The sequence below is a fragment of the Cetorhinus maximus genome, chromosome 23, assembly GCF_964194155.1.
Source record: "Cetorhinus maximus chromosome 23, sCetMax3.hap1.1, whole genome shotgun sequence".
In the NCBI taxonomy this organism is placed as follows: domain Eukaryota; kingdom Metazoa; phylum Chordata; class Chondrichthyes; order Lamniformes; family Cetorhinidae; genus Cetorhinus; species Cetorhinus maximus.
Window position 1 is genome coordinate 15,629,520 of NC_135901.1, and position 27,885 is coordinate 15,657,404.

Below are 27,885 nucleotides of genomic sequence, written 5' to 3' on the forward strand. Positions count from 1 at the left end.
GGGGATGTGGAAGGTGGGGCGTGGATCCAGTCGCCGCCTCCACCAGGGAATCAACAGGCGGCGCCTGGAAACCCGCCCCCTTCTGCCTGGTATTTAAATGCCGCTCACTGGGACCGGAATCCAACAGTCCGGGAGCTGGTTTGTTCACTGAGTTCTGGACAGAACCATTTTCCCCAAATGACCAGAAGGATGAGGTCGGCGATTTCTCTCAGTTTGTTGCTGACTTTCTTATCCCGTGAGTAGTTTTTATTGTCCAAGTCTCTCACTGCTACTGTCTCAGTGTTAGTCTCTCTCTGGAATGTTACAGAGTCAGGAATCGGTTCACCAGGATTAATCCCCTGGGTTTTTGATATATTTTTACAGGTGTCCAGTCGGAGGTTGTGTTGACTCAGCCAGAGGCAGAGACCGGGCGTCCCGGAGGCTCCCTGAGACTGACCTGTAAAACCAGTGGCTTCGATCTTGGCAGCTACTGGATGCACTGGGTCCGACAGGTTCCCGGACAGGGGCTGGAGTGGCTGGTTTACTACTATAGTTCATCGGACAACAACTACGCCCCAGAAATTAAGAATCGATTTACTGCGTCCAAAGACACTTCAAGGAACATCTTCTCCTTGGACATGACGAGCCTGAAGACTGAAGACACCGCCATCTATTACTGTGCAGCAGAACACAGCGAGAGGATCCAGGGCTGGACCCGATCAAGAACAGATCGAGAGGGACTCAGCAACTTCCATCATAACCTGACGGTCAGTACTTGTTTTAGATGTAATATTAACTGTAATGATCAGAACCAGACAACAAGCAGCTCTGACAAAACTAACACAGAGAAATTTTAACAGTAAAACCTAACAAACCAATCGATATAATGGGCTGAGATTTTACTGTGTTTATATTTACTGTTAACAGTTTCCGCAATTACAGACCTGGATATAATGTTCATTTTAACATGTCTGATACATGGAGGAGGGTCTCTGTTCATTTAGTTTTGTAAATTGTTGCATAAAGGCTAAACTGTATCAGAAGTAAACGTCTATTTGAAGTGAATATTGAGAGGCAGCACTAAACAGAGAGTGGGTGCAGTTTTTGTGCGGGTGTATTCCACTGTGATACTGCGGGGGCCACAGTGCTGTGCACAGCGACATCCTCATACAAAAACCTCAGAGAAGGAGTTTGTTCAAATTGGTGATCACCAATACAGCAGGAACGTCAAAGAAAATGAGATTTAAATAAAATAATGGGGAGAGGTAATATTGGTCTGTAATAAGATATAAAAGTCTTCCACTTTGTTCGTGTTGACGGACACGCTAAATCTGCAAAGAGATTTTAAAAGTATTTCATTCACGTTTATAAATATAATGACCAGCACAAGCTGAAATGTCTCACTGATTCACTCTTAAGCGAGTCGGAATCAGGTTTTTGGAAAGCGCAGTGAAATTAAATCTCTGTATTTTACAGTGAACAGTCTGTCGCAGTATTTGACATGGTGTGTCTCACTGTGATATACTGGATGGCACAGCAGTTACTGTCAATACAAAAACACCTCAGCACTAATTGAGTGCTCGCTTTTACAATCCAACTATATTTACAGTGAAGTATTTTTTTATGTCCAGCACTGCCCAAAAAACATGGTTTAAGATGGAAAAGCTGTGATAATTATCCATTCATCAGTTGGTGATTTCAATAACATGTTCATGTGTTACTCTGTGAAATGTAAAACATGAGGGCCATTGATGAATAGCTAAAGATATCTACAACGCAAATATAATTTAGTGAAGATTCATCGTGATCTTCCTTTGCCTCTGAGTTATCAACATTTAAAATAATGGTGGATTTCTGTCTTTTTCGTGCAGGGACACTTATTGTATGGCACAGCCCATGGAATGTAACACTGTGACATCATGGGCTACTGGGGACAAGGGACCATGGTGACGGTGACTGCAGGTAAGAACCATGCACTGATTTGGTAATTGTTTTATTTGAGCCTTTGTTTTATATTTTTGACTATTTTTATAATTCATTCGTTCACTGAAATGTGGGTTTGGTGGATTCTGTATTGAGATTTTTTAATAATATTTCAGATGATTCTGCTGAAAAAGGTTTTTATAATTTGGCTTTTTCTCGACAAAAAAGTGCTGCTGAGGAATTCAGTCCCTGGTGGTTGAGATTTGGTGTTTATCTACTGAGGATACCGTGTGGCCGGGTTACTTGAAATGCCCAACGTCTGTTAAAACAGTTTGACGTATCTGCAATGTTTAATCTCGGTGACGTCTAATGGCTGCGGGTTTTACCATCTACTGCACAAGGGTTTAAATATGTTTGAAATCAAACACAATATTAACAAAATATGCTTAAGTTTAAATGTTAATTTATTGAATATGTTCCTACTCACAATGCTGTTGACATTATTCCATATTTATGTTTAATTTAATTATTCATTAATTTGGTGACGAGAGGTTGTTTGGATTCAATATTGAGATTTTATTGCAATGTTACATTTGATTCTGTTGGAAGTGTTTGTCGAATTGAGTTGCTTCTCCATGAAACGGGTTTCAGCCCCTCAGTGATATGATTTGGTGTTTTTCTCCTGAGGAGATTGTGTGTCTGGGTGACTTTGAACAAGTAGAATTTGTGAAACAGTTTGGCGGTTCTGCATTGTTTCTGCATTGTTTAAACTCGGTGACATTCAGCTGTTGTACGTTTTGTGATTGAATGGAAACAGTCTACGCGGTTGCATGTGCTTGAAGCGCGATTGTAGGCAGAAAACAGACAGGTTTCAAAAAAAGCAAAAACATTTAAAGATGTGTTGGAACATTTTGTTTTTTTTATTTTAAGTGATAACTGCAGATTAAACTAAGCCATGGATTACGGCGCTCATTCAGAACACAATTCGTTACTGCAATCAGAAACTAAATAATTAACACGTTTTCAAATTGTACAGTAACATTTATATAATTCAAACAATTATAATGTAATATTTCTCCATATTGACTGAACAGATTTCATATTAACATAATTGATCATTAATTGCCTTTCACAATTCTGCTGTGCACTGCGCACTATTAACATGATCGGGAAAGTTTTTAGGCTGGAAACATTTTGTGATTATGCATGTAAAAATTTCAAGAAGAATATACTGATTCTACAGAATTGTTCAGATTCACAAGAGATTTTGAATTACTTTTTTATATCCCTGATAACCTTCGCATTTACTTCAAGAGGAGTTTGACATTGCAGTTTGGCAATATGTCTATCCGGTTATTACATTCTTTCTGTGTAGTCGTAACCATATTATTCCTTCAATGTCATTGGGATTTGGATAGCGAGATAATTGTCACTTATCTAGTCTTAAGCAATTTTCTGGGGGTGGAATTTGCTGGCAGTAAAGGAATTGTTCTTGCATGTTTCTGGAACTGTCAGGAGGTTCAAACTGCATATGATTAGAGATTGACAAGTAAGAGTTTGAAATTCGAACAGATTAATTTAATTGCAAAAATTAATATTAGTTTTGAACTTAATAACAACATCCTGTCTCCCATTGTTGTGCTGTACACAGGATAGAATTGTAGGAGAAGAACGGATTATATCTGAGCTTCAAGTTTAATTCTTATTAAATATTAAATTGAAGAACAAAATCTCGAATCAATTTGCTGATTATATTTCATTGTCGAAGGCGAAGAAAATGAATTGACAATAACAACATAATTAACTTACAATAAAATATTAGGGATAATTAATTCAACATAAATGAACTCCAACAATTAAGTAGCTTCCTGGTCATTATAGTGAATGCAAAATCTCAGCGTGGAGAGAATTGTTACTTGTATCCAAACTGATTTTAGAAAATAATACTTTTCTTACTCAGCTGTGCTCAGCTCGATAAGGTGTTTCACCTCGATGATTTTATTGGTTCTATTTATCCCTAAAATCAAATCAAATCAGTGGGTAATCGGGTTTCAATGTGAGTGTTTCCTGATTTGTTTAATTCTTACCCCGTCATTGAGTCTCTGTTACGGGCACCAAATTATCCTGAATCTGTCATATTTGCTGTGCTCATTTTCAGGGTAACTTAAATCTTACACTGTGGAGATTTGAGACAGATTAGCCAGATTAGATGGAGTTCAAAGGGAGTTTTGAAATAAAAATCAGATTAATTTCAAAGAAGTTATAGAATAATTGTCATAAATTGACCATTGATCAATTGGAATCAAATAGCTTGAATGAAATGGACAGATTGAACAGATCTATCTGCTGGGAACTCGTTTGTTGCATCATTTGTGTCTGTTCTGTTTCTGTGCGCGTGCTCACTGTGCTGGGACCAGGAATCTTCCTGACTGGTTGTTAACCTTCTGGTTCGCTCTCCTGGATTTCAGGAAGTGCAATTTGATTTATTTCTTCAAAAAACTTGTATCTGTGAGAAATGTGAAAGTTTGACTTTTTGACCAGGCGCCTCAGAAATGAGATACCCAACCCATTGTGACAGTCAGAAAGGACAATTCAGAAACGACAGACAGACTGTCGAGGGAGATTTGGTTGACTTTAAATCAGTGATAAATCAGTCTTGGGAGTGTTTGGTTAGGCAATGCAGAGAGAGGTTTATTCTATTTTAATCCGTGCTGTAGCAGTCCTTGACCTATTTGGTTGGACAGTGTGGAGTAAGAAATTAGCCTGTATCTTATTTTTAATCCTGTCATAGGATGTTGGGGTTACTGGCAAGGCCAGCATTTGTTGTCCATCCCTAATTACCCCTTGAGGAAGTGTTGAAATGCCGCCTCCTTGCATAGCTGCAGGTTCACTCACAGTGCTGTTAGGTCGGGAGTTCCAGAATTTTGACGTATTCACAGTGAAGGAACGGCGATATAATTCGAAATCAGGATGGTGGGTGCCTTGGAGGGGAGCGTACAGGTGGCGGTACAAGCATACTGCTGCCCTTGTCCTTCTAGTTAGTAAAGGTTGCGGGTTTTGAAGGTGCTGCTGAAGGAGCCTTGGCGAGTTCCTGCAGTGCATCTTGTATAAGGTAAATACTGCTGTCAGTGTGCAGCGGTGGGGGAGGAAGTGAATGTTTGAGGCAGTGGATGGGGTACCAATTCTGTGGACTGCTTTGTCCTGGATAGTATTGAGTTTCTTGGGGTTTTTTGGAAGTTTCACTCATTGAGGCAAGTGGAAACTATTCAATCCCAGTCCTGACTTGTGCCTTGTAGATGGTGAGTTGTCTTTGGGTGATACGAGTTGAATTACTCACCACAGAATTCCCAGATTCAGACTGGCTCTTGCAGCCACAGCATTTATATCAAAACCGGATTGAACCCTCTCCTGGGCATATTTGATGGGACAATGTAGAGAGAGTTTTATTTTATATCAAACCGATGCTGTACCTGACCCGGAGTGTTTGACAGTTCAGTGGAGAGTTGGCTTTCTGTTGAATCCCACCCTTGCAGCTGATGACAGGAGTGTACTGGGGGAGGAGTGGGGGCTTTAATCCATATCTTAACTTGTCCTGTTCCTTACCTGAGTCTTTTCCATGCAGAGGTCAAACAAACTGAATCAGCATCGAACTAACTGGCTGTGGGTTCTCGAGCCAGATCTGTGAAAATAAATTGCTCCATTGCTCGGTTGAAATGACGCACGTTAATTGTTATTAACAATATTTCTGGAGAGAACATGTATAAATTTTAATGAATTAATTATGTTCAAGCATTTTGAGTATGAGAAAATCATTGAATGTGAGTGACCTGAACTTGAGCACAATTTCAGAACAAACAGAATCAGGGAGTGACAGTGAGGCTCCAGAGAGCAGCGCCTGTTCTGATCTGATCAGAGGCTGCGAGTTATTTAAACGATTGAAATGGACAATGACCAGGCTCTCACTCCAGATAACCAGCCGCGGGGGATTTGGGGAAAAGGAGCCGCCATCAAAAACTGAGTCATTGGATTGCCGCCTGCTGGGGGAGGAGTGAATTACAGAAATGAGAGCATGAGGAGAGGCCCTTCGATCCTGCCCTCCATTCAGTAAGATCATGGTTCATCTACCTCGACACTCAGTCTCTTTACCACACACCTTCACTCGCTCACTCTCTCTGTCACACACGCTCTCTCTCACATACGTGCCCTCTCTCCCTCTCACGCACTCTCTCTGACAGACACACACTGTCTCTTTCTCTCTCTGTCACACAGACACACACACACATAACTCTCACATTCTCCCTCTCACATACAAACTCTCTTTAACACGCATGCACTTTGTCTCAAACATTGCCTCTCACTTTCACACACACTCTCACACATACTCTCTCAACTACACACACTCTCACACACGTGCACACTGTCTCTCCAACACACACATGCACTCTTGCTCACACATGCACTCTCACACACACATTCTCTCTCTCACACATACAAACACACACACACACGCACACTCCCTCTCTTTTATGCACACCCACCCTCTCTCACATCCATGCAACCTCTCTCCCACACACATACACACTCTCACACATGCGCACACTCTCCATTCTCTCTCTCTCACACATATAGATACATAACACTCTCTCTCACACACATGTATCCTCGATCTCTCTCTCTTGCACACGCAGAAACACAAACACATTCCCTCTCACACACACACACACTGTTTCTCTCACACATGCATTCTCTCTCATTCTCTCTCTCACACACACTCACATACTCTCTCTCTCACTCTCCTCTCTCTCTGACACACACACTGGCTCTCTCTTTCACGCACTTTTTCTCCCACACACACACGTTCTCTCTCTCTCACACACTCACTCTCACAGACTTCTACTACCTATCACTCACACCCCTACACTCTCTCTCTCACACACACACAGTCGCTCTCTCTCACACACACACATTTCTCCATCTCAGACAATCTCACACTCTCACACACGCTCTCTCACTCTCTCCCACACACACACTCTTTCTCTCCCACACACGCAGATTCTCTATCTCACACACTCTCACTTATACTCCCTATCTCACACACACATACTCTCTCACATACACACTTTCTGTCTCTCTCTGTCTCTGTCTCTCTCTCTGAAAAACACACATACACTTGAATGCACTCTCTCTCTCTCTCTTTCTCACGCACACACACACACATTCTCACATACAGAAGTGGGCTGAAAATATTAATTGCTGAATGAAAATCCGTTAAGCTGCATGCATGTTCACTGTCCCATTTCTGATGTATTTTTGTGTAAAATGAAATTATACAGGTGACATCACTATATATGTGGAGAATTTCCAAGTGTTGAACCAAACACATAGAAACAAGGAAAAGGGAGGGATCTGATGGAGACCACGGTCGCCTGGATCTACAATACTGGTGCACACTTGGTGCAAGATGCCTGCATGGCCCATCCTGGTTTTGCTGTAACCGTCTCCTCCAGACCCCTCAGTCTGCCTATTCTCGCACTGACACGGGTTTCTCAAAGAAAGACATCGGCATTAAAGCAGCTGGCCAGCGATCTACACTGCTGCCTGACTTTACACAGCCGGTGTTACTGAAAGCTGATCAATATGGAGAATCGGGACAGGATCGATGGAGAGGAAGAGGAGGAGGTGGAGGTGGTGGAGCCGAATGGAGGTGCCCCCAGCTCGGCTGTGGACAACAGGCAACGGAAAGCTGAGCCGGAGCGGAAAATCATCCAGAGAAACATCGCCTTGATGAGTCTGCAGCACCTGGGCACCCTCACAACCCACAATCACTCACCCTCACTCACCATCACTCACTCACTCGCCCTCACTCACTCCCTCACCCTCACTCCCTCACCCACCCTCATTCACCCACCCTCAATCACTCGCCCTCACTCACACCCTCACTCACACACTCACTCACTCACCCATCACTAACTCACACTCACTCACTCACCATCAATTACTCACTCACCCTCACTCACTCACCCTTACTCACTCTCACTCACCCTTACCTAGCCAGCCTCATTCACACTCACTCACCCACCCTCCCTCACTCACCCTCCTTCACTCACACTCATTCATCCTCAGTCACCCTTACCTACCCAGCATCATTCACACTCACTCACCCTCACTCACTCAACCACCCTCATTCATCCACACTCACTCACCCAGCCTCATTCACACTCATTCACCCACCCTCACTCATCCTCACTCAAACTCACTCATCCACCCATCCTTACTCACCTACCTGCACTCACAATCAATAACGCATCCTCCCCACCCTCACACACCCACTCACCCTCACTCACATACCCACCATCACATACCCACCAACCCTCACTCACCCACTCATCTCCCCTCATTCAAACACCCACCTTCACTCACTCATCCATCCTCACTCACCCACATTCAGGCACCCGCCCACGCTCACTCACCACCCACCCTCACTCACTAATTCACTCACCCACGCACCCTCATTCATTCAGCCACCCGCCCTCGCTCTGTCACTCAGCCACCCTCACTTTGTCAATCATGCACACGCTCACTCACTCGATCACTTTTCCTAAATCGGTGTGTGAGAGGGCGGGAACTGCGGGGAAGAGAGACCTGGAAGCGAGGCCTGAGGCCTAGCAGTGCCGGAAAGTGGACCATGGCCCAAGGGAGTGACGAGCGTCAGTTGAAAGGGCAGAGAGGCTAGGCTAAAGCGCAAAGAGCCTGGGGGAAAGGGCAGGGAAGCGGGGGTAAGTGTAGAGGGTCGGGGAAAGGGGCAGCGATCCAGAGGAACGTGCATAGAGATGAGGCAAAGGTCAGCGAGCCGGTGAACGGGCAGAGATCCGTAGAGTAAGTGCAGAGAGGCGGGGGAGAAATGGTAGAGAGGCGGGAGGGTTAAAGGGCAGAGAGGCGGGAGGGGGCAAGGACAGAGAGGGGTGAGGGGGCAAGGGCAGAGAGGGATGAGGGGGCAAGGGCTGAGAGGCGGGAGGGGGCAAGGACAGAGAGGGGTGAGGGGTAAAGGGCAGAGAGGGGTGAGGGTGCAAGGGCAGAGAGGGGTGAGGGTGCAAGGACAGAGATGGGGGGGGTAGGACAGGGAGGGGGAGGGGGCAAGGGCAGAGAGGGGTGAGGGGGCAAGAGCAGAGCGGGGGGAGGGGGCATGGGCAGAGAGGGGGAGGGGGCAAGGGCAGAGAAAGGGGAGGGGGAAAGGGCAGATGGGGAAGGGGCAAGGGCAGAGAGACGGGAGCGGGGAAAGGTCAGAGAGGCGGGAGGGGAAAGGGCAGAGAGGCGGGAGGGGGAAAGGGCAGAGAGGCGGGAGGGGAAAGGGCAGAGAGGTGGGAGGGGGGAAGGGCAGAGAGGCGGGAGGGGGAAAGGGCAGAGAGGCGGGAGGGGGAAAGGGCAGAGAGGCGGGAGGGGGAAAGGGCAGAGAGGCGGGAGGGGGAAAGGCCAGAGAGGAGGCGGGGAAAGGCCAGAGAGGAGGCGGGGAAAGGGCAGAGAGGAGGTGGGGTAAAGGGCAGAGAAGCGTGGGGTAGGACGGGCAAAGAGGCATGGGGGGAAGGACAGAGAGATGATGGAAAGGGCAGTGAGCCGGGGGAAAGGTGAGAGAGTCGGGCGAATGTGCAGCGAACCTTGGCTTAAGTGCAGAGAGCTGGGGGAGAAAGGGCAGAGAGGCGAGCTGGAAAGGGCAGAGAAGCAGGGGGAAGAGCAGAGGGGAGGGGGGAATGGGCAGACGGGAGGGGGGAAAGGGCAGAGAGGCGGGGAGAAGGGCAGAGGGGAGGGGGGGAAGGGCAGAGAGGAGGGAGGGTAAAGGGCAGAGCGATGGGGGGAAAGGGCAGAGGGGTGGGGGGAATGGGCAGAGAGACGGGGGGGGAAGGGCAGGGAGGCGGGGGGTGGAGGAAGGGCGGAATGCCGGGCTATAGTGGGGAGAGCCGGGCGAAAGCACATAAACCCATGCAGAAAGCTGGGGGGCGGGGGGAGGTTGAGGGCAGAGAAGAGGGGTAAGAAATGGCAAAGAGGCGGGAGGGGGAAAGGGCTGAGAGGCGGGAAGGGGAAGGGGCAGGGAGGCTGGGAGGAAAGGGCAGAGAGGCAGTGGGGGAAGGGCAGAGAGGCCGGGGGGAAGCGCAGAACCGGGCTATAGCGGGCAGAGCCAGGGGAAAGCAAGTGCGAGCCGAGGCCCCAGGCACCCTGGGCCCCTCTTTTTCTATCTCTCCCTCTCTCTCCCTTATGGTCTCTCCTCCTCCCGAAATCCTTACCATTCCCGGGGAAAGGTGCTATGTGCCTGGGATAGAAGGGAGACAATGTCTCCATGCGCTTCCCCCCGGCTCCCTGCGCCTTTCTCCAGCGGGTATTCGCTGCCCTCCTATCACAACCTGTTTGTTTCCCACTTTTACTGCTGATAGAGCGAAAATGCTGGAATCTATTATTATGGAGTCTATCACGGGTCACTTAGAAAATCCAAATGCAATTATGTGGATCGATCATGGTCTTGTGAAAGGGAAATCATGTTTGGCTGATTTATTTGGGGCCTTTCGAGGAAGTAACAATGAACATGAATAAAGGGGAATCTGTGGATCTGCTGTACTTGCGCTGCCAGAAGGCATTTGACAAAGTGGCACATCAAAGGTTACTACAAAAAATAATGGTGTCGGCAGTAACATTTCAGAATGGGTGGAAGTTTGGTTAGCTAACAGGAAACAGAGAGTAGGGATAAATTGGTTATTTTAGATTGGCAAGATGTGAGAAGTGGAGTGCCACAGGGATCAATGCTGCGGCCTCAACTATTTACAATTTATATCAATGACCTGAATGAAAGGACTGAATGAATTTGCTAAATTTGCTGATAACACAAAGATAGATACAAACGTAAGTGGTGAAGTGGGGATAAAGGGTCAACAAAGGGATATAGTTTGGTTAAGTAAGTGGGCAAAAAAATGAAGATGCAGTATAATGTGGGAAAATATAAACTTGTCCACTTTGGAAGGAAGAATACAAAAGCAGCATATTTTTGAAAGGGAGAGAGATTGCAGAACCCTGAGGTACAGAGGGATGTGGATCCCTTCGTGCATGAATCACAAAATGTTACAATACAGGAACAGCAAGTGATGAGGAAGGCAAAGGGAGTGTTGTCATTTATTACAAGGGGAATAGAATATAAAAATAAGGATGTTTTGCTGCAGTTTAATAGGGCGTTGATGAGACCTTGTCTGAATTACTGTGTACAGATTTGGTCTTCTTTAAGAAAGGATATAAAAGCATTAGAAGCTGCTCAGAGAATGTTCGTTCAAATGTTACTGGGAGGTGTTGTCGGTTATATCATGAGGAAAGTTTCGATAGGCTGGGCCTGTATCCATTGGAGTTTAGAAGAATGAGAGCTGATTTTATTGAAACATATAAGATCCTGAGGGGAATTCAGAGGGTGGATGCTGAAAGGATGTTTCCCCTTGTGAGAGAGACTAACGATAGGGAATGCAGTTTAAAAATAAGAGGTCTCCCATTTCAGACGGAAATGAGGAGATTTTATTTTTCTTTCAAAGGGTAGTGAAAGTTTGGAACTCTCTTCCCCAGAGAGCGATGGAGGAGGAGTCATTAATATTTCAAGGCAGAGGTAGAGAGATTCTTCATTGACAAGGGAGTCAAAGGTTAGCGGAGAGTAGGCGGGAATGTGGAGTTAACGCCACAATCAATCAGCGATGAACGGAGTGTATGGTGGAGGCGGCTCGAGAGGCAGAATGGCCTATTCCTGCTACTGATCCGCATGTTCACATGTACATACGATTGGAAAATGTCGTACTTACTGTAACTGGTATTCAGTTTAGAGTTCTATGGTCATTATATAGGTACCATTACAAAGGTACTTTCGAAGGGTCGTTGCTATTCTTTGTTTTGGGGGGACGTGGAGAGGGGAGGGGGCATCAGCCAATTTGAACAGATCCAATTTCCAAACAGCAATTATATGAATGACGAGACAATTTCTCTATCACCAAGTGCTGTTGATTGAGAAATCAGTGGTGGCGAAATAATGGGGGAAATCCTCTGCTCTTCCATTTTAATCCACTGAAAGGTACGTCATTCAGATGACATCAAAATGTTCTATTTTAGTCATGGGATAGAAGCGGAAAAAGAGGTGTGGGTTTCTAAAGAGGGAACCGACAGATGAGGATCACCAAATGATGGAAATAATAAATGATCAAATGTGGATGTGGGTTTTAGTTGGAATATATCAGGATATGTTTATAGTTATAGTCAAATTTTGAGTTGTTTGGTTACTTAATGATCTCAAATCACAGAGTCTAACTTGTTCAATCGGCCATTCTTTCCCAGCGACACCGTCTTCGCCCACTCTCTACAGCCTGGTCTCCTCCTGTCAGCAACACAACACCGACGGCTCCGTCACCTACGGTTGTTTGGCGATGGACTATTCCCCAGAAATCACCAAACTGACCTGGAAGAAAGATGGGCAGCCGATCACCACTGGATTTAACACTTACCCGTCAGTGAGAAACCAGAAGGGAACCTTCACCCTGAGCAGCCAGTTAACCATCACCGAGTCAGAGGGGGAATGCAGCAAAATCAAGTGTGAGGTTCAATACAGCGGCTCAGACAAGAGCATTGGAATGCAATGTAAGTGTTGGGGAACCTGTGACAAACAGAACGGCTGTGATTGACCTGTATAGCGCCTTGGTTATAACACATTTATAGTGCTCTGCATAGTTCTGATCCCTGGAAAATCCAGGTTAGTGTCTATTAACGGAAAAAGCCTGTTAAAATATACGATTTCATTGTATCTGTTATCAATTTCTGCTGCAAGAATTGTTCAACCTGTGTTTTTTGAAGGTGCTGGACCTGACTTACCTCCAACTGTTCTCCTCACCGTGAGCTCCAGGGAAGAAATCACAACCAACAAATTTGCCACCGCCGTCTGTTCAATCATCGATTTCCGTCCAAGTTCAATGACCGTGAAGTGGCTGAAGAATGGACAACCCATGGATTCAGGAATTGTCACCTCTCCCGTCTTTGAAGTGAACGGGAACTTCTCGGCGACCAGTCGGCTGAAAGTCTCCGCTGGGGAATGGTTCACCGACGCGGTCTATACCTGTCAGGTCACTCATCAAGGGGTCACCCAAAGTCGAAACGCCACCAAGTGTGAGGGTAAGAAATACAAACCGAGGAAGCAATAGATCATTCTGCTCTCCGATGTTACTCAAATCAGGAATTTATTGGAGTTATTAGAAAGCACGGAACAACTTCTAATTTACTCTCATGTAGTTGGTGTTTCATTCCGATGTAAGGGCTGCATTCGGATTGTTCACCATTCAGGATTTTATCACGTCACGTCTCTACACTGACGTCACAGAATGAGTGAGGTGGAGTTGATATCAGATTTACCCTGAGTCAGCTGATCATATTTGGAGAGGCAGAAGGTGTCTGGAACCCTTCACTGGTAACAGCTTCGGGAGAGAGTGTTGGAAAGTGCATCCACCCTATTTATAAAACAGCTTTCAGTACTGCATTCCAGGGCCCAGGAATGGTATATTTGTAGTGGGACTGGGGCAACATAGATTCATGAGAATGTTACCGGGGCTGAAGGACTTAAATTATGAGAACGATTTACACAGACCAAGCTGGTTTTCCATTGTGTAAATAAGATTAAAGACGATAGTTAGAGGTTGATATGTCCAAGGTGATTTATTTTCGTTAAGAGTGTGAAGACTGAATACTGCTGTCCTGATTCTGAATGTGAAACTTTGGTTGATTTTCATTTCTGTCTCACAGGTGATTCCCACTGCAACGATCCCACAATTACTCTACTGCCACCGCCAATAGAACAGGTCTTACTGGAGGCGACCGTGACCTTAACCTGCATCGTTTCTAATGCTCCTTATGGAGTCCTCGTGTCCTGGACACAAGAGAAGAAGCCTTTGAAATCAGAGATCGCCGTCAAACCGGGAGAGGATCCCGACAGCGTGGTCAGCAACGTAAACATCTCGACACAAGCCTGGCTGAGTGGGGCTGAGTTCTACTGCGTGGTGAGCCATCAGGATCTGCCGACTCCTTTAAGAAGTTCCATCCACAAGGAATCACCAGGTGAGCTGTGAGATTGAAGCAATAAGTAGTTCAATGTGTCTATTTCCAGTGTAAATGTCAGGATCAATATTTACTCTTCAGTGTATTCATGGTCTACTCTGATTAGCAATTTCGCCAACTAAACGCTCTGGGCCTGTGAAATTTCAGGGGGAAATTGATAAGTAGATGAATGAACAATGAACTGAAGGCTGTGCCATTGGGTTTAGATGAAGCAAGATGGGAGGAGCCTGGTGTGGAGCTTAAATACCAACACAGACCAGTTGGGCCGAATGGCCTGTTTCTGTGCTGTAAACTTTGAGAAACTTTCCAGTCCAACCCCATAAGTTCTCAGGGAAAAGGATTGTATCCATCTCTGCTCCGAGCTGGAAAACCGGACAGATCCCAAAGTATTTTATTTATTAATCAGTGGGATGTGTGCGTCGCTGGCTGGGCCAGAGTTTATTGCCCATCCCTAATTGCCCTTGAGAAGGTGGTGGTGAGCTGCCTTCTTGAACCGCTGCAGTCCCTGTGGTGTCGGTACACGCACAGTGCTGTCAGGGAGGGAGTTCCAGGATTTTGCCTCAGCGACAGTAAAGGAACGGCGATATATTTCCTAGAAGCGGATAATGTAAACCTTTAATATTCAACCCAAAAACACTTCCCTCACCCTAACCAGTGGTTTCATTGACTCCGAAATTATCCAGTTTATTGACATTTATTGTACATTTTCTGCAGGTAAAAAACCGCAGGAACCGTCCGTGTCTGTCCTCCTGCCCTCGGCAGAAGATGTCTCCGCTCAGAGATTCGTCTCCCTCAGCTGCTTAGTGAGAGGTTTCTCCCCGCGAGAGATCTTCGTCAAATGGACCGTCAATGACAAGCCGGTGAATCCCGGGAACTACAAGAACACTGGGGTGGTGGCGGAGAACGGCAATAGCTCCTTCTTCATGTACAGCCTGTTATCTATTGCAGCGGAGGAGTGGGCCAGCGGCGCTTCTTACTCCTGTGTGGTGGGACATGAAGCGATCCCCTTGAAGATCATCAACAGAACGGTTGATAAATCCAGCGGTAAACCGAGTTTTGTGAATATTTCCCTTGCACTGATGGACACCGTTAATTCATGTCAATGAGAATCTCTCGGTTACATTTCAAACTTCAATAAAAAAAATAATAAAGTCCTTTTCTCCAATCGTGATTTAAATGCACAGTCGCTTAATTAATTTTGTTTTCCACTTTTGCTAATGTTAGAGCTGTTTAGTTAAAATCGGATATTTCCAGGGCTCAGAACCAAGTCTTGTACACCCAGTGCTCCCAGCTCAGATACACCCTGGGTTAGAGACAGAGTAAAGCTCATTCATCACGGGATTCTGCAAAATAACATCACCAACTCTCCTCCCACTGAGGAGAAATCTGACAATTTCCTATTTCCGGCAAACAAACTCAGCACATTTAGATCTCGGTGTTGCTGCTTCTCTTATTGTTCATTCCTTTAAAATGGATATCAGCTTTAAGCTGCTGCATCGCACCCACTGGGAACTGAAGTGAGGGTCACACAGAAACATGTCTCAACAACCCCCCATCAGAGAGAGGGGAAAGGAAAATTGTTAACCCACTGTACCCCCCACTTCCCCAACAGAGAGAGGGGGAGGGGAAATTGTTAACCCACTGTACTGCGCACTTCCCCAACTGAGAGAGGGGAAGAGGAAATTGTTAACCCACTTTACCCCCCATTTCCCCAACTGAGAGAGGGGGAAGGGAAATTGTTAACCCACTGTATCCCCACTTCCCCAACTGAGAGAGGGGGAAGGGAAATTGTTAACCCACTGTACCCCCACTTCCCCAACAGAGAGAGGGGGAAGGGAAATTGTTAACCCACTGTACCCCCACTTCCCCAACAGAGAGAGGGGGAAGGGAAATTGTTAACCCACTGTATCCCCATTTCCCCAACTGAGAGAGGGGGAAGGGAAATTGTTAACCCACTGTACCCCCGCTTCCCCAACAGAGAGAGGGGGAAGGGAAATTGTTAACCCACTGTACCCCCACTTCCCCAACAGAGAGAGGGGGAAGGGAAATTGTTAACCCACTGTACCCCCACTTCCCCAACAGGGAGAGGGGTGAATTGTTAACTCACTGTACCCCCACTTCCCCAGCAGAGAGGGGGAAGGGAAATTGTTAACCCACTGTACCCCCACTTCCCCAACAGAGCGAGGGGGAAGGGAAATTGTTAACCCAATGTACCTCCACTTCCCCAACAGAGAGGAGTGGAAGGAAAATTGTTAACCCACTGTACCCCCACTTCCCCAACAGAGAGAGGGGGAAGGGAAATTGTTAACCCACTGTACCTCCACTTCCCCAACAGAGCGAGGGGGAAGGGAAATTGTTAACCCAATGTACCTCCACTTCCCCAACAGAGAGAGGGGGAAGGGAAATTGTTAACCCACTGTACCCCCACTTCCCCAGCAGAGAGAGGGGGTAGGGAAATTGTTAACCCACTGTACCCCCCCCCCCCCCCCACTTCCCCAACTGAGAGAGGGGGAAGGGAAATTGTTAACCCACTGTACCCCCACTTCCCCAACAGAGAAAACGGAAAAGAAAAATTTTAGCCAATTTTACCTTCACTTCCAAAGCAGAAAGATGAGGAAGGTCATTGGTTAACCCGGTGTGTCTCCACCTTCTCAGCAGAGAGAACCAAAAGGGAAATTGCTTAGCCAACCAGACGGAGCAAAACTATTAACTCACTGGACTCTCAGTCCTCGAGCAGAGAATCTGGAAGGGAACGGGCCTCCACTGTAAGGACCCAGTTACCAACAGCAGAAGTCGGCTTCTCGCTTACTGGCCACAGGTTTTAAAGTCCCATCATGCTTAAAATGTTGTAAAATATATATTTATGCAACATAATTTTAAGAAGTTTTCACACTCTTGTTCCAGTTAATCTTATGCTAAGATTGATTTCCTATCATCCGAATCTAAACTGGTTATTAAATCCTCCCTGGGTTGTTCACGGTTCTGCCCCTGAATTTTATGAGGCAGATGGTTGATTGTTTGCATTCGTTCACCTGATATCACCTTGCACCTCACAGAAAACACGTTTATCCAGAACATTGAAAGTATTCACCAAAATTTTCACTATCAGGGTCAGACTGGATCGTTGGGACCTGGTGAAACTCTGAAAAATAGTAAAAATGCACACAAGGGACACAAGTGGACGCACACAAACATACATACATACACACATAGGCACAGACACGCAGACACAAACACACACAGTACAGGCAGACACACACACACACACACACACACACACACACATACATACATAGGCGCACACACACACACAGGCACAGACACACACACAAACACACACACATAGACAAATACACATACGCGCACACACAAACAGAGGCACAGACGCACAGACACACATACACACACACACGTACACACAATCACACATAAACACAAATACACACACAAATGCAGGCACAGGAACACACATATACACAATCACACACACACACACAAATACACACGTGCACACACACATACACACACTCACACACATATACACAATCTCACACACACAAACAGATAAAACCAGACAAGCAGACTCATACAAGGACACAAATATGCATCATTAAACATTCACAATGACAGAAATACAGACAAAAAGGCACACACTATCATATACATTAAAACAAGTACATGGATACACATGAACACATGCACACACATGAGCAGACGACACCCAGACAGACAAACACATAGAGGAACAGACTAACACATTCACAGGCACACATGTAGACACAAACATGAAACACGCATATACACACGAGAACACAAAAAACACACGTTAGTACATATGAAAACATAAACACACATTGATACATAGTTTTAAATATCCATCAACACACAAATGCACACATTAAAAACTCTCTCTCTCACACACACACACACACACGCTGTGACACAGACATTAATATGCTGACACATACGTGGAACACAAAAAGAAACATTAACACATATTAGCAGACAAGAACGTATAAACACACATTAACACAGATAGTAATAAATAAACAGAGATATCAATACATAAACACACACAATAACACACTCATACATACACATTGGCAAAAAAACAAAATGCACATGCAGTCGCAGACACAAAAATGCACAAGTCAGCACTCATTGCAAATGAACACACCTCAATACTCATACACACATATGGACACAGAAATAAAGGGTGATTCAAGGCACGATATACTCATGCACACATATATAAAAGCTAAAGCATGACACAAACGCCAGGCTATTGAAGAAGGTATAATTCAAATGCACTTTTTTAACCAATGTATTCTCCGGCAATTGTCCCTATTACATAATGATCCGAAAATCACACTGAAACAATGTTCTTACTGAGAAACTGATTTAAATTAATGACGCACCAAACATTCCCATCACAAATAGACAGCCAAGATGGGAACTCACATCCGAGATTTTAAAAAGCAACGTTCACAGTTTCCAAATAAGTTGCTCAGTGAATCTTTCTCGATATCCATCATAATATTCTCCAATAATAGATCGTACGAAATTGTTCGAAAATAAACTGATATTGGAGATAATTTTCTATATTTTCCGACTCGGACTATACGAGGATTGTAAAGGAAGAACAGCTGTGGAGATAGTTACAGAGATAGGTTGCTGAAATTCACGAGCTTAACAGTAGATATATATTGAACATTAAATTAGAGAATACATTAATAACTTAGGAAAGAGTAAAGAGTATATTTTTTAAAAGATATCCAAGATTAATAAACAACCTAATTGTATTTCCTCGGTTATATCCTCGCAGATTCCACAGATCGCACCTGGATTGAAGACTCTGAGCACGATAACGGCAACATCTGGACAACCGCTTCCACATTCATCATCCTGTTCTTCCTGAGCATTTTCTACAGCACTGCCGTCACTCTGGTGAAGGTGAGAAGATTCAATCTACTCACACTTCAAACTGACAGAAGCGATTTGAAAAATCTCTCAATGTTTCATTGATTAAAACACTAACATAAATGTCCCACATTCTAAACATCTGCTTCATTATTTTATCCTCTTTTGCAGATCAAGTGACCGGTTGAATTTTGGACACCGTAGATTTTCCTCAGCCGTTTATTGAGATCTCCGTATTACGAATTTAAAATATGTCCTCTCGGTGAATCTAAAAATGAAATACCTTCAGTTCATGTTTCCGAATTTGTAACTAAGACAGTCATGGACGGTATTTCCGCTTCTCTGTTTGAAATGTGCGAGATAATTATGGCTGTGTTGTAATTGTAGCTTATAATTCCCCAGTAGTTTGAATTCCATATGTAAATAAGTAGCTTTTCTCATTCCTCATTCACAATTATTCCCTTCCCTTTATGTTGAGCTCCGGTTTTCTCTTTCTGGTCTCTGTTACAGCTGTACATGCAGTTGGCAGCTCAGAGCGAATGTGTTCTGTTCTCAGCGTGACTCAGTCATCATATTCAGTCCAGTTGACTTTAAAATAAACTTTTCTGTAAAATGTTCTCCGAAATTGTTAATAAATCATGAATGTGAAACGAACTGACTTTGCTGAACTCCTTTCCCCCAGGCCCATCGACACCGCTCCATTTCCCCTATTACACTGTTTCCTCCCCTTTCCCAGATTTTTTTTAACCATTCCTGTTTGGAATGTGAATCAAAAACAGAAAATGCTGGAAAAACTCGGCAGGCCCAACAGCATCTGTGGAGAAAAAAAAGAGTTAACGTTTCGAGTCCTCATGACTCTTCTTCAGAGCCCAAGGTCCTTCAGTAAAAGAGTCACTGCGCCATCCAGCGACCCATCGGTGTTAATACACCTTTACCTCTACCTTTTTATGGCAAACCCCAGAGCCAGGATGATTACACAGCGAGGGGAACCTCGGTGATTTCACTCATACTCAGGCCTGTCACAGTCACATGTCAGGTAATTGTAAACAGCAGGGATCTGCTTCATCAGAGGCCCATACAGGACAGTATATGGAGGACGGAAGTTTCCTTTACACTGTCCCATCTAACACTCCCAGGGTCGGTGCAGCAGGGGTTAGATAGGGAATAAAAGTCTTTTTTATCTCTTTACCCTTTCATGATGTGTGGGTGTCGCTGGCAAGGCCGCCCAGAACAGCCCGGCTTCCAAGGCCATTTCAGAGGGCAGTTAAGTGTCAGTCAGGTTGCTGTCGACCTGGAATCACATGTCGACCAGACTGGGAAAGGATGGCAGATTTCCTTCACTAAAGGACATTAGTGCAGCAGATGGGTTTTTACGACAATCGGTGATAGTTGTCATGGTCACCATTACTGAGGCTAGTTTTCAATCCCAGGTTTTAATAATTGAATTCACATTCCAGCAGCTGCCATGTTGGGATTTGAACCCATGCGCCCAGAGCATTCGCCTGGACTCTCTCCACCTTGTCCAATTAAACATTCACAAGGCAGAGACGTCACAATCCACCTTCTCAAGGCAATTAGGGATGTGCAATAAATGCTGGCCCAGACAGCCACGCCCACATCGCATGAATGAATAACAAAAAATACACAAATACCGCAGACTGAACCGTTGACACAAACCATGGGAGATTCCTGGAGACTAGGGCCGATCTGACACAAACACATTATCAAGCAGTAATCCTGCAAATTATTACCACAGTTTGGGGCTTATTAGGAACACCAGGGAGCACAAATCGTGGAAATTCCCAGGCCCTGCGGCCTGCCAGGCACAACAAACAACTGAATTCACGGAACATCACCCCAGGGATCCTCTCTCCCTGCTCCATTCCCTCTGACACCATCCTCCTGAACTCACTGAACATCACCCCAGGGATCCTCTCTCCCTGCTCCATTCCCTCTGATACAATCCTCCTGAACTCACTGAACATCACCCCAGGGATCCTCTCTCCCTGCTCCATTCCTTCTGATACCAGCTCTGCTGGGATGCTTCAAACTCTCACTCCACTGATTCGGCACAGGCTGTTATGCGTTTTCAGTTTTAAATCAATAATAAAATCGCCCTGTTCGAGCAGTGTGGACATGAGCAAAGAACGCTAATTCTCACACGAGAAATTGAACCCGGGCCACGGCGAGTCCCAGCCACTAGGCCAGCACGGAGGCTACCCCTGCAGTTTGATAAACGATACTTTTGCCATTTTTTTCATTTCAGACCACTTTCTCCAAAGACAAAATGACCAATTCAGCTAATTAAAACAACCATTGCCATTGGCAAGAACATGGAATTGACAGTGTGGTGAAATAGTACCAAAAGCTGTGAATTGCAAAATTCAATTTACAAAAGCCACCAACCTAATCACTGCGGCTCCTGTGAAATGTGCAAGGCGATATCAAATTCCTCCACTTTCATGTTACATATTTCAACTTTCAACCTCCGCCTCAGTCATTCCCAGTTCTATTTAATACCCACGTGGAACTTTAACTCTGCTCCTCATTCCATGGATTTTGGCCGACTTGCTATGCATTTTATATTATGATAAAGCCAGGAATTCGTGCTGTAATAAAAACAGAGGGCCGCTGAATTTCACAGCAGGTCTGACAGCACCTGTGGAGACAGAAACAGAGTTCACGCTTCCAGTCCATATGACTCTTCTTCAGAACTCAAGGGAGGTAGAAACATGATGCGTTTGATGCTGCTGACGAGGGTGGTTGGAGCAGATGGAGCAAAAAAGTTCAGGGGTAGGTTGGAGGTCAGGAGAGATTCAGTGACAAAGATATCGTGGAACACAAGTCAAAGGCAACGGGAATGATATTATTAATTATGAAAGCAAGCGTTAATATCTAGACAAAGGTCAGCACTGACTGGAAGCAAAATAGCTGAATGTGTTAATAGCAGAAAAAGGGTCAGCGCTGTCTGAAAGCAAAACAGAAGAACAAGATGCAGACTGGCGCTTGGGGGGTGTGGAGGCTGCAGGGAAATTAAAATGGAGGACAGAGTTCATAATGTGAATTTGTTGACCTCAATGTTGAGTCCAGAAGGCTGTAGAGTGTCGAATGAGAAGATGAGGTGCTGTTCCTTCAGTTTGCGTTGGGCTTCACTAGAACATTGTAGAAGGCTGAAGACAGAAATGTGAGCGTGAGGGCAAGGTGTGAATTGAAATGGCAAGTGAAAGACAGGTCTGGGTCATTCTTGTGGACTGTGTGAAGGTGTTCCGCAAAGCAGACAGTCAGAGAGTGTTTAGTCTCCCCAGTGTGGAGGAGACCACATTGTGAGCAGTGAATACAATAGGCTGAATTGTAAGAAGTGCAAATAAATCTCTGCTTCACCTGGAAGGAGTGTTTGGGGCCTTGGACAGTGAGAAGGGAGGAGGTAAAGGGAGGAGGTAAAGGTAAAGTGTTACACCTCCTGCGATTGCATGGGAAGGTGCTGTGGGAAGGGAATGATGTGTTGGGCACGATAGAGTTTTTGAATCAGTAACTGGTTTCTAGTTTTGATATTTTTGCACAACAGCGAGACCGGGAATCAAATCTGGGCGATGAGAGCACCGAATCCTAACCATTAGGTCACCAGGATGTTTCTGTAACATCTTGTTTAGTGACTTCTGCTGTCAACTCAAACATTGGCGTTTTGACACCATCTAGGGCCAAGTAGATTCTCTCTATTCCTGCTTCTACTTCTATTACCGAGGCAGTTCTGCGTCGTGTCCTTTGGCTTCAAGGAAATATTGGACAAACTTTGCCAGCCCTGCTGTTATCCAGTAAGTTCCCAGACAAGTAGTTTTATGAATATTCATTTCAAAGAAAATGAGATAAGTTAGATCACACACATGCATAACATCCAGCCCATTAGAAATATTGGGTTCAAAGCAACAAATAGAAATTGATTCTATGATTGCACATCTAGAACTGGAGCACACAATCGCACCAAGTGAATCCACTGACTGTTTACATGCTGTTCAATGAAAATTTCAATCATTCTCGACTTTGTGGCATTTGGGCACTGAGTCGGTAAGCAGTCTGGACTCAAATAACGTGCGAACGTACAAACTAGGAGCAGGAGAGTTCACTCGGCCCTTCAAGCCTGCTTCACCATTCAATAAGATCACAGCTGATCTGATTGTAACCTCCCACCTACCCTTGATAGCCTTTCACCCCCTTGTTGATCAAAAATCTATCTAGCTCTGCCTTTAAAATATTCAAGGACTCTGCTTCCACTGCCTTTTGAGGAAGAGTTATGAAGACTCATGACCCTATGAGTGAAAAACATTCTCCTAATTTCTACCTTAAATAAGCGACGCCTTATTTTGAAACTGTGACCCCCCAGTTCCAGATTATCCCACAAGAGGAAACATCCTCTCCACATCCACCCTGTTAAGACTCTTCAGGATCTTAAAGATTTCGATCAAGTCACCTCTTACTCTTTCAAACTCCAGTGGATGCAAGCCTAACTTGTCCAACCTTTCCTCATAAAACAATGAACCCCTTCTTGGTAATGGTCTATGTCATGAAGAGATATGAATGTTTATAACGTTATTGGAAATTATTTTTAAATTGGACTTGTAGTGGGGTCTGTGTCTGTGGGTGTGTCTGTGTGTGCCTCAATTGGATTAAAGCCAGCTAGTATGGGTGTGTTGATGTATTGTAGTTTTGAGGTGTAAATAGTAAGGTCGAGAGCACATTTGCATTCTGTTGAATAAACCATTCAAAGATTAGGGGTGAAATCTTGCACCTGGCTAGGAAACACCAAACAATATGTCCATATTACTAATAAAATTGGTGCTATGAAAGAGGTTTATTGTTAGAAGAGGTGGAGTTCAAGGCCTTGGTGATGCAATGAAGTTTTGCGTTCAAAGGGAAGACTAGGTATATCCAGAAAAGTTTTGTGTGTGGCATTCAGAGGCATGGAAGATCTAAGCCTCCTGTAAACTTACCACTGTGTCTGTGAAGGAACAAATTGAAAAGAACCTCATTTTGATTTCGTAAGATAAAATGTGCTGTGTCTGGTGTCTGTTTGGAGTTTATGGGTTATTGTTGCCTTGATGAAGATTAACTCAGCCGTTACCAACTGCTGTGTCATAACAGTCCAGTAACCCTTCTCTGAACTATGCTAACACATTTACATATTTCCTTAAATAAAGAGTCCAGTGCTGTAAAGAGGACTCCAGATGTGTTCTTACCAATGTCCCGTACTTTTGTATTCAGTTCATCTCACAACTACTGGCTGTACTGAAATAGTTCGGCGTTTTCTTATTCTTTTGGACCGACTGAGCAGCTTCACCTATTCTGAAATGATGCGCCATCTGCTATCTTAATTGCCCTGAGCTTTATATATATCTCTTTCAGCCTATCTGCATCCTCCCCACTCCTTATCATTAGGCTAAGCTAAAGTTTAATTGTAGGCTACAGCCAGGATCGAACGCGGTACGAATTTTAAGGGTTCTGCTCTAACCACTGAGCTACGGAGCCAACTACTGACCGAATTCCAGAAATGTCCATCTCCTCTTGCAACTTTTAAACCTACTGTTATTCCCTGTACCGTTTACCATGAAGATACATAACGAAAGTGAGTGAAGTTTGCGATGGCAAAAGATGCGTTCACTACCTCAAGGAACTGAACCACATTGACACATGGAAAGGAACATACAGACATAGAAACCAATAGTGACAGAGGCGTCGGGCGAGACAAACACCCAGAAAACAAGGACGTCACCAAATTGGCTCCGTTTTTGTTCCATTTCCAACTGCAAATTTGATGAATGCGGATGAACGGAAATGAAAAGTACATGGGAGCATTTGAAAGATATTTTTAGTCCATTTAATTGATGATTAATTCTGTAATTCATTCTTAAAACAGGAACAGTGAGAAATGTAATCTGGCGGGATTTGGACCTGAATCTGAAAACTCTAAAGGATTTCAAACCCATTACCTTAACCACTCAGCTCTGTACACAGGCGCCATTTAAAGTATAATGCTCTGTACATAGAATCATAGAATGGTTACAGCAGAGAACGAAGACATGCAGCCCCACCTATCCCTGGCTGCCCTGCAATTTCCTCGATCTTTCCGACAGGATGGAGCACTGCACACGTCCCGATCACACACTAAGGGATTTGACTGAAAAGATGAGCCGTCTGAAAATCTAGCAGCAGTGAGATTTAAGACCACACCTCCATGGGGGCTAGAATCTAAATCCAGCGCCTTAGACCGCTCGGCCACGCTACCACAGTGGAAACAAAAATTACCAATGCCTTGACTGAAAATTTCTATCATCCTCCACTTTGTTGCATGTGGGGGGCACTCAGTTACTGACCAGTCTCCACTGAAATAAAAAAAAACACTGAAAGAAACAATCTCCGCATGCATCTTTCCAAACTACTTTTTCTCTCTGAACCTTTTTAACATGAAGCCACACAACTAAAGTGAATGGAGTTTGGGACGGTAAAAATGCGTTCATCAGCTCGTGGGGCTGAACCACATTGATATATTCCAGATCCGAACCACTCGCTGTGCAACAGAGAAGCCCCTTCAAAATTGTAACCATTATTTCCTGTTTTCTCTTCTCTTCAACCAAAATGAATCACTTCACATTTCCTTCCATCAAATTTCAGCTGCCACTTGTCTGTCCAAATGGATTTGTTGAAGAGCCCGAAAGGAGAACCGACTCAAACTGGGAATGAAAGAGTGAGAATGAAAGAAGAGAAGTGACGGGTTTTGTAGATCCCGGGGGAAAGGGACTCCAGGGTCAATTCAAACAACATTCCCTGATGAGGGCCAACTCCGGGCGGCAGGAGAGGGAGCGCCGAATATACCATAAGAAACCATAAGACATAGGAGCAGAAATTAGGCCATTCGGCCCATCGAGTCTGCTCCGCCATTCAATCATGGCTGATAAGTTTCTCAACCCCATTCTCCCGCCTTCTCCCCGTAACCTTTGATCCCCTTACCAATCAAGAACCTATCTATCTCGGTCTTAAATACACTCAATGACCTATGGCCTCCACAGCCTTCTGTGGCAATGAATTCCATAGATTCACCACTCCCTGGCTAAAGCAGTTTCTCCTCAACTCTGTTCTAAAAGGTCTTCCCTTTACTCTGAGGCTGTGCCCTCGGGTCCTAGTCTCTCCTACTAATGGAAACATCTTCCCCACGTCCACTCTATCCAGGCCTTTCAGTATTCTGTAAGTTTCAGTCAGATCCCCCCTCATCCTTCTAAACTCCATTGAGTATAGACCTGGAAGCCTCAAACGTTCCTCATATGTTAAGCCTTTCATTCCTGGGATCATTCTCGTGAACCTCCTCTGGACCCTCTCCAGGGCCAGCACATCCTTCCTGAGATACGGGGCCCAAAATTGCTCACAATATTCGAAATGTGGTCTGACCAGAGCCTTATAAAGCCTCAGCAGCACATCCCTGCTTTTATATTCTAGTCCTCTCGAAATAAATGCCAACATTGCATTTGCCTTCCTAACCACCGACTCAACCTACAAGTTAACCTTAAGAGAATCCTGGACTAGGACTCCCAAGTCCCTTTTCACTCCAGACTTCTGAATTCTCTCCCCATTTAGAAAATAGTCTATGCCTGTATTCTTCCTACCAAAGTGCATGACCTCACACTTCCCCACGTTGTATTCCATCTGCCACTTCTTTGCCCATTCTCCTAACCTATCCAAATCCTTCTTCAGCCTCCCCGCCTCCTCAATACTACCTGTCCCTCCACCTATCTTTGTATCATCTGCAAACTTAGCCAGGATGCCCTCAGTTCCTTCATCTAGATCATTAATGTATAAAGTGAAAAGTTGTGGTCCCAACACTGACCCCTGCGGAACTCCACTAGTCACCGGCCGCCATCCTGAGAAGGACCCCCTTATTCCCACTCTCTGCCTCCTGCCAGACAGCCAATCTTCTATCCATGCTAGTACCTTGCCTCTAACACCATGGGCTCTTATCTTACTGAGCAGCCTCCTGTGTGGCACCTTGTCAAAGGCCTTCTGGAAGTCCAAGTAGATAACATCCATTGGCTCTCCTTTGTCTAACCTACTCGTTACCTCCTCAAAGAATTCTAACAGATTTGTCAGGCATGACCTCCCCTTGATGAAACTATGCTGACTTTGCCCTATTTTACCATGCACTTCCAAGTATTCTGAAATCTCATCCTTAATAATGGACTCTAAAATCTTACCAACGACCGAGGTCAGGCTAATAATTCAGGCTGTAATTTTCTGTCTTTTGCCTCACTCCCTTCTAAAACAGGGGGGTTACCTTAGCGATTTTCCAGTCCTCTGGGACCCTCCCTGACTCCAGTGATTCCTGAAAGATCGCCACTAACGCCTCCACTATCTCTTCAGCTATCTCCTTCAGAACTCTGGGATGTAATCCATCTGGTCCAGGTGATTTATCCACCTTCAGACCTTTCAGTTTTCCTAGCACCTTCTCCTTGGTCATGGCCACCATACTCACCTCTGCCCCCCGACTCTCTTGAACTTTGGGGATGTCACTCGTGTCTTCCACTGTGAAGACTGATGCAAAGTACCTATTCAGTTCCTCCACCATTTATTTGTTCGCCACTACTACTTTTCCATCGTCATTTTCCAGTGGCCCAATGTCCACTTTTGCCTCTCTCTTACCCTTTATATATCTAAAAAAAACACTTGCACTCTTCTTTTATATTACTGGCTAGTTTACCCTCATATTTAATCTTTTCCCTCCTTATTTCTTTTTTAGTATCAGCGTGTTTAGTTAAAACACAGAAGACTTGTTCAGCCAATAACAGCATCCGGTGTGTTCGACATGAACATGAAGTGAACAGTGAGGGGAAATTGTGCCACAAGCTGCGGATGGACAACTTTCAATTTCCAAACTCACCAACAGGATCAATGCGGCTCCTCTGAAACTTTCAAGGT

General features: G+C 44.9%; 1 gene segment (V, D, J or C); it reads left to right on the forward strand.

The window, feature by feature from the left end:
- The first annotated feature begins 1,850 nt into the window (after positions 1-1,850).
- On the forward strand, positions 1,851-19,582 carry LOC144696943 (Ig heavy chain C region, membrane-bound form-like). The segment is given in 7 exon segments: positions 1,851-1,941; positions 12,247-12,546; positions 12,760-13,074; positions 13,699-14,010; positions 14,725-15,054; positions 18,836-18,963; positions 19,102-19,582. Coding segments are annotated over 7 exon segments (1,437 nt in total).
- The last annotated feature ends 8,303 nt before the right edge of the window (positions 19,583-27,885 follow it).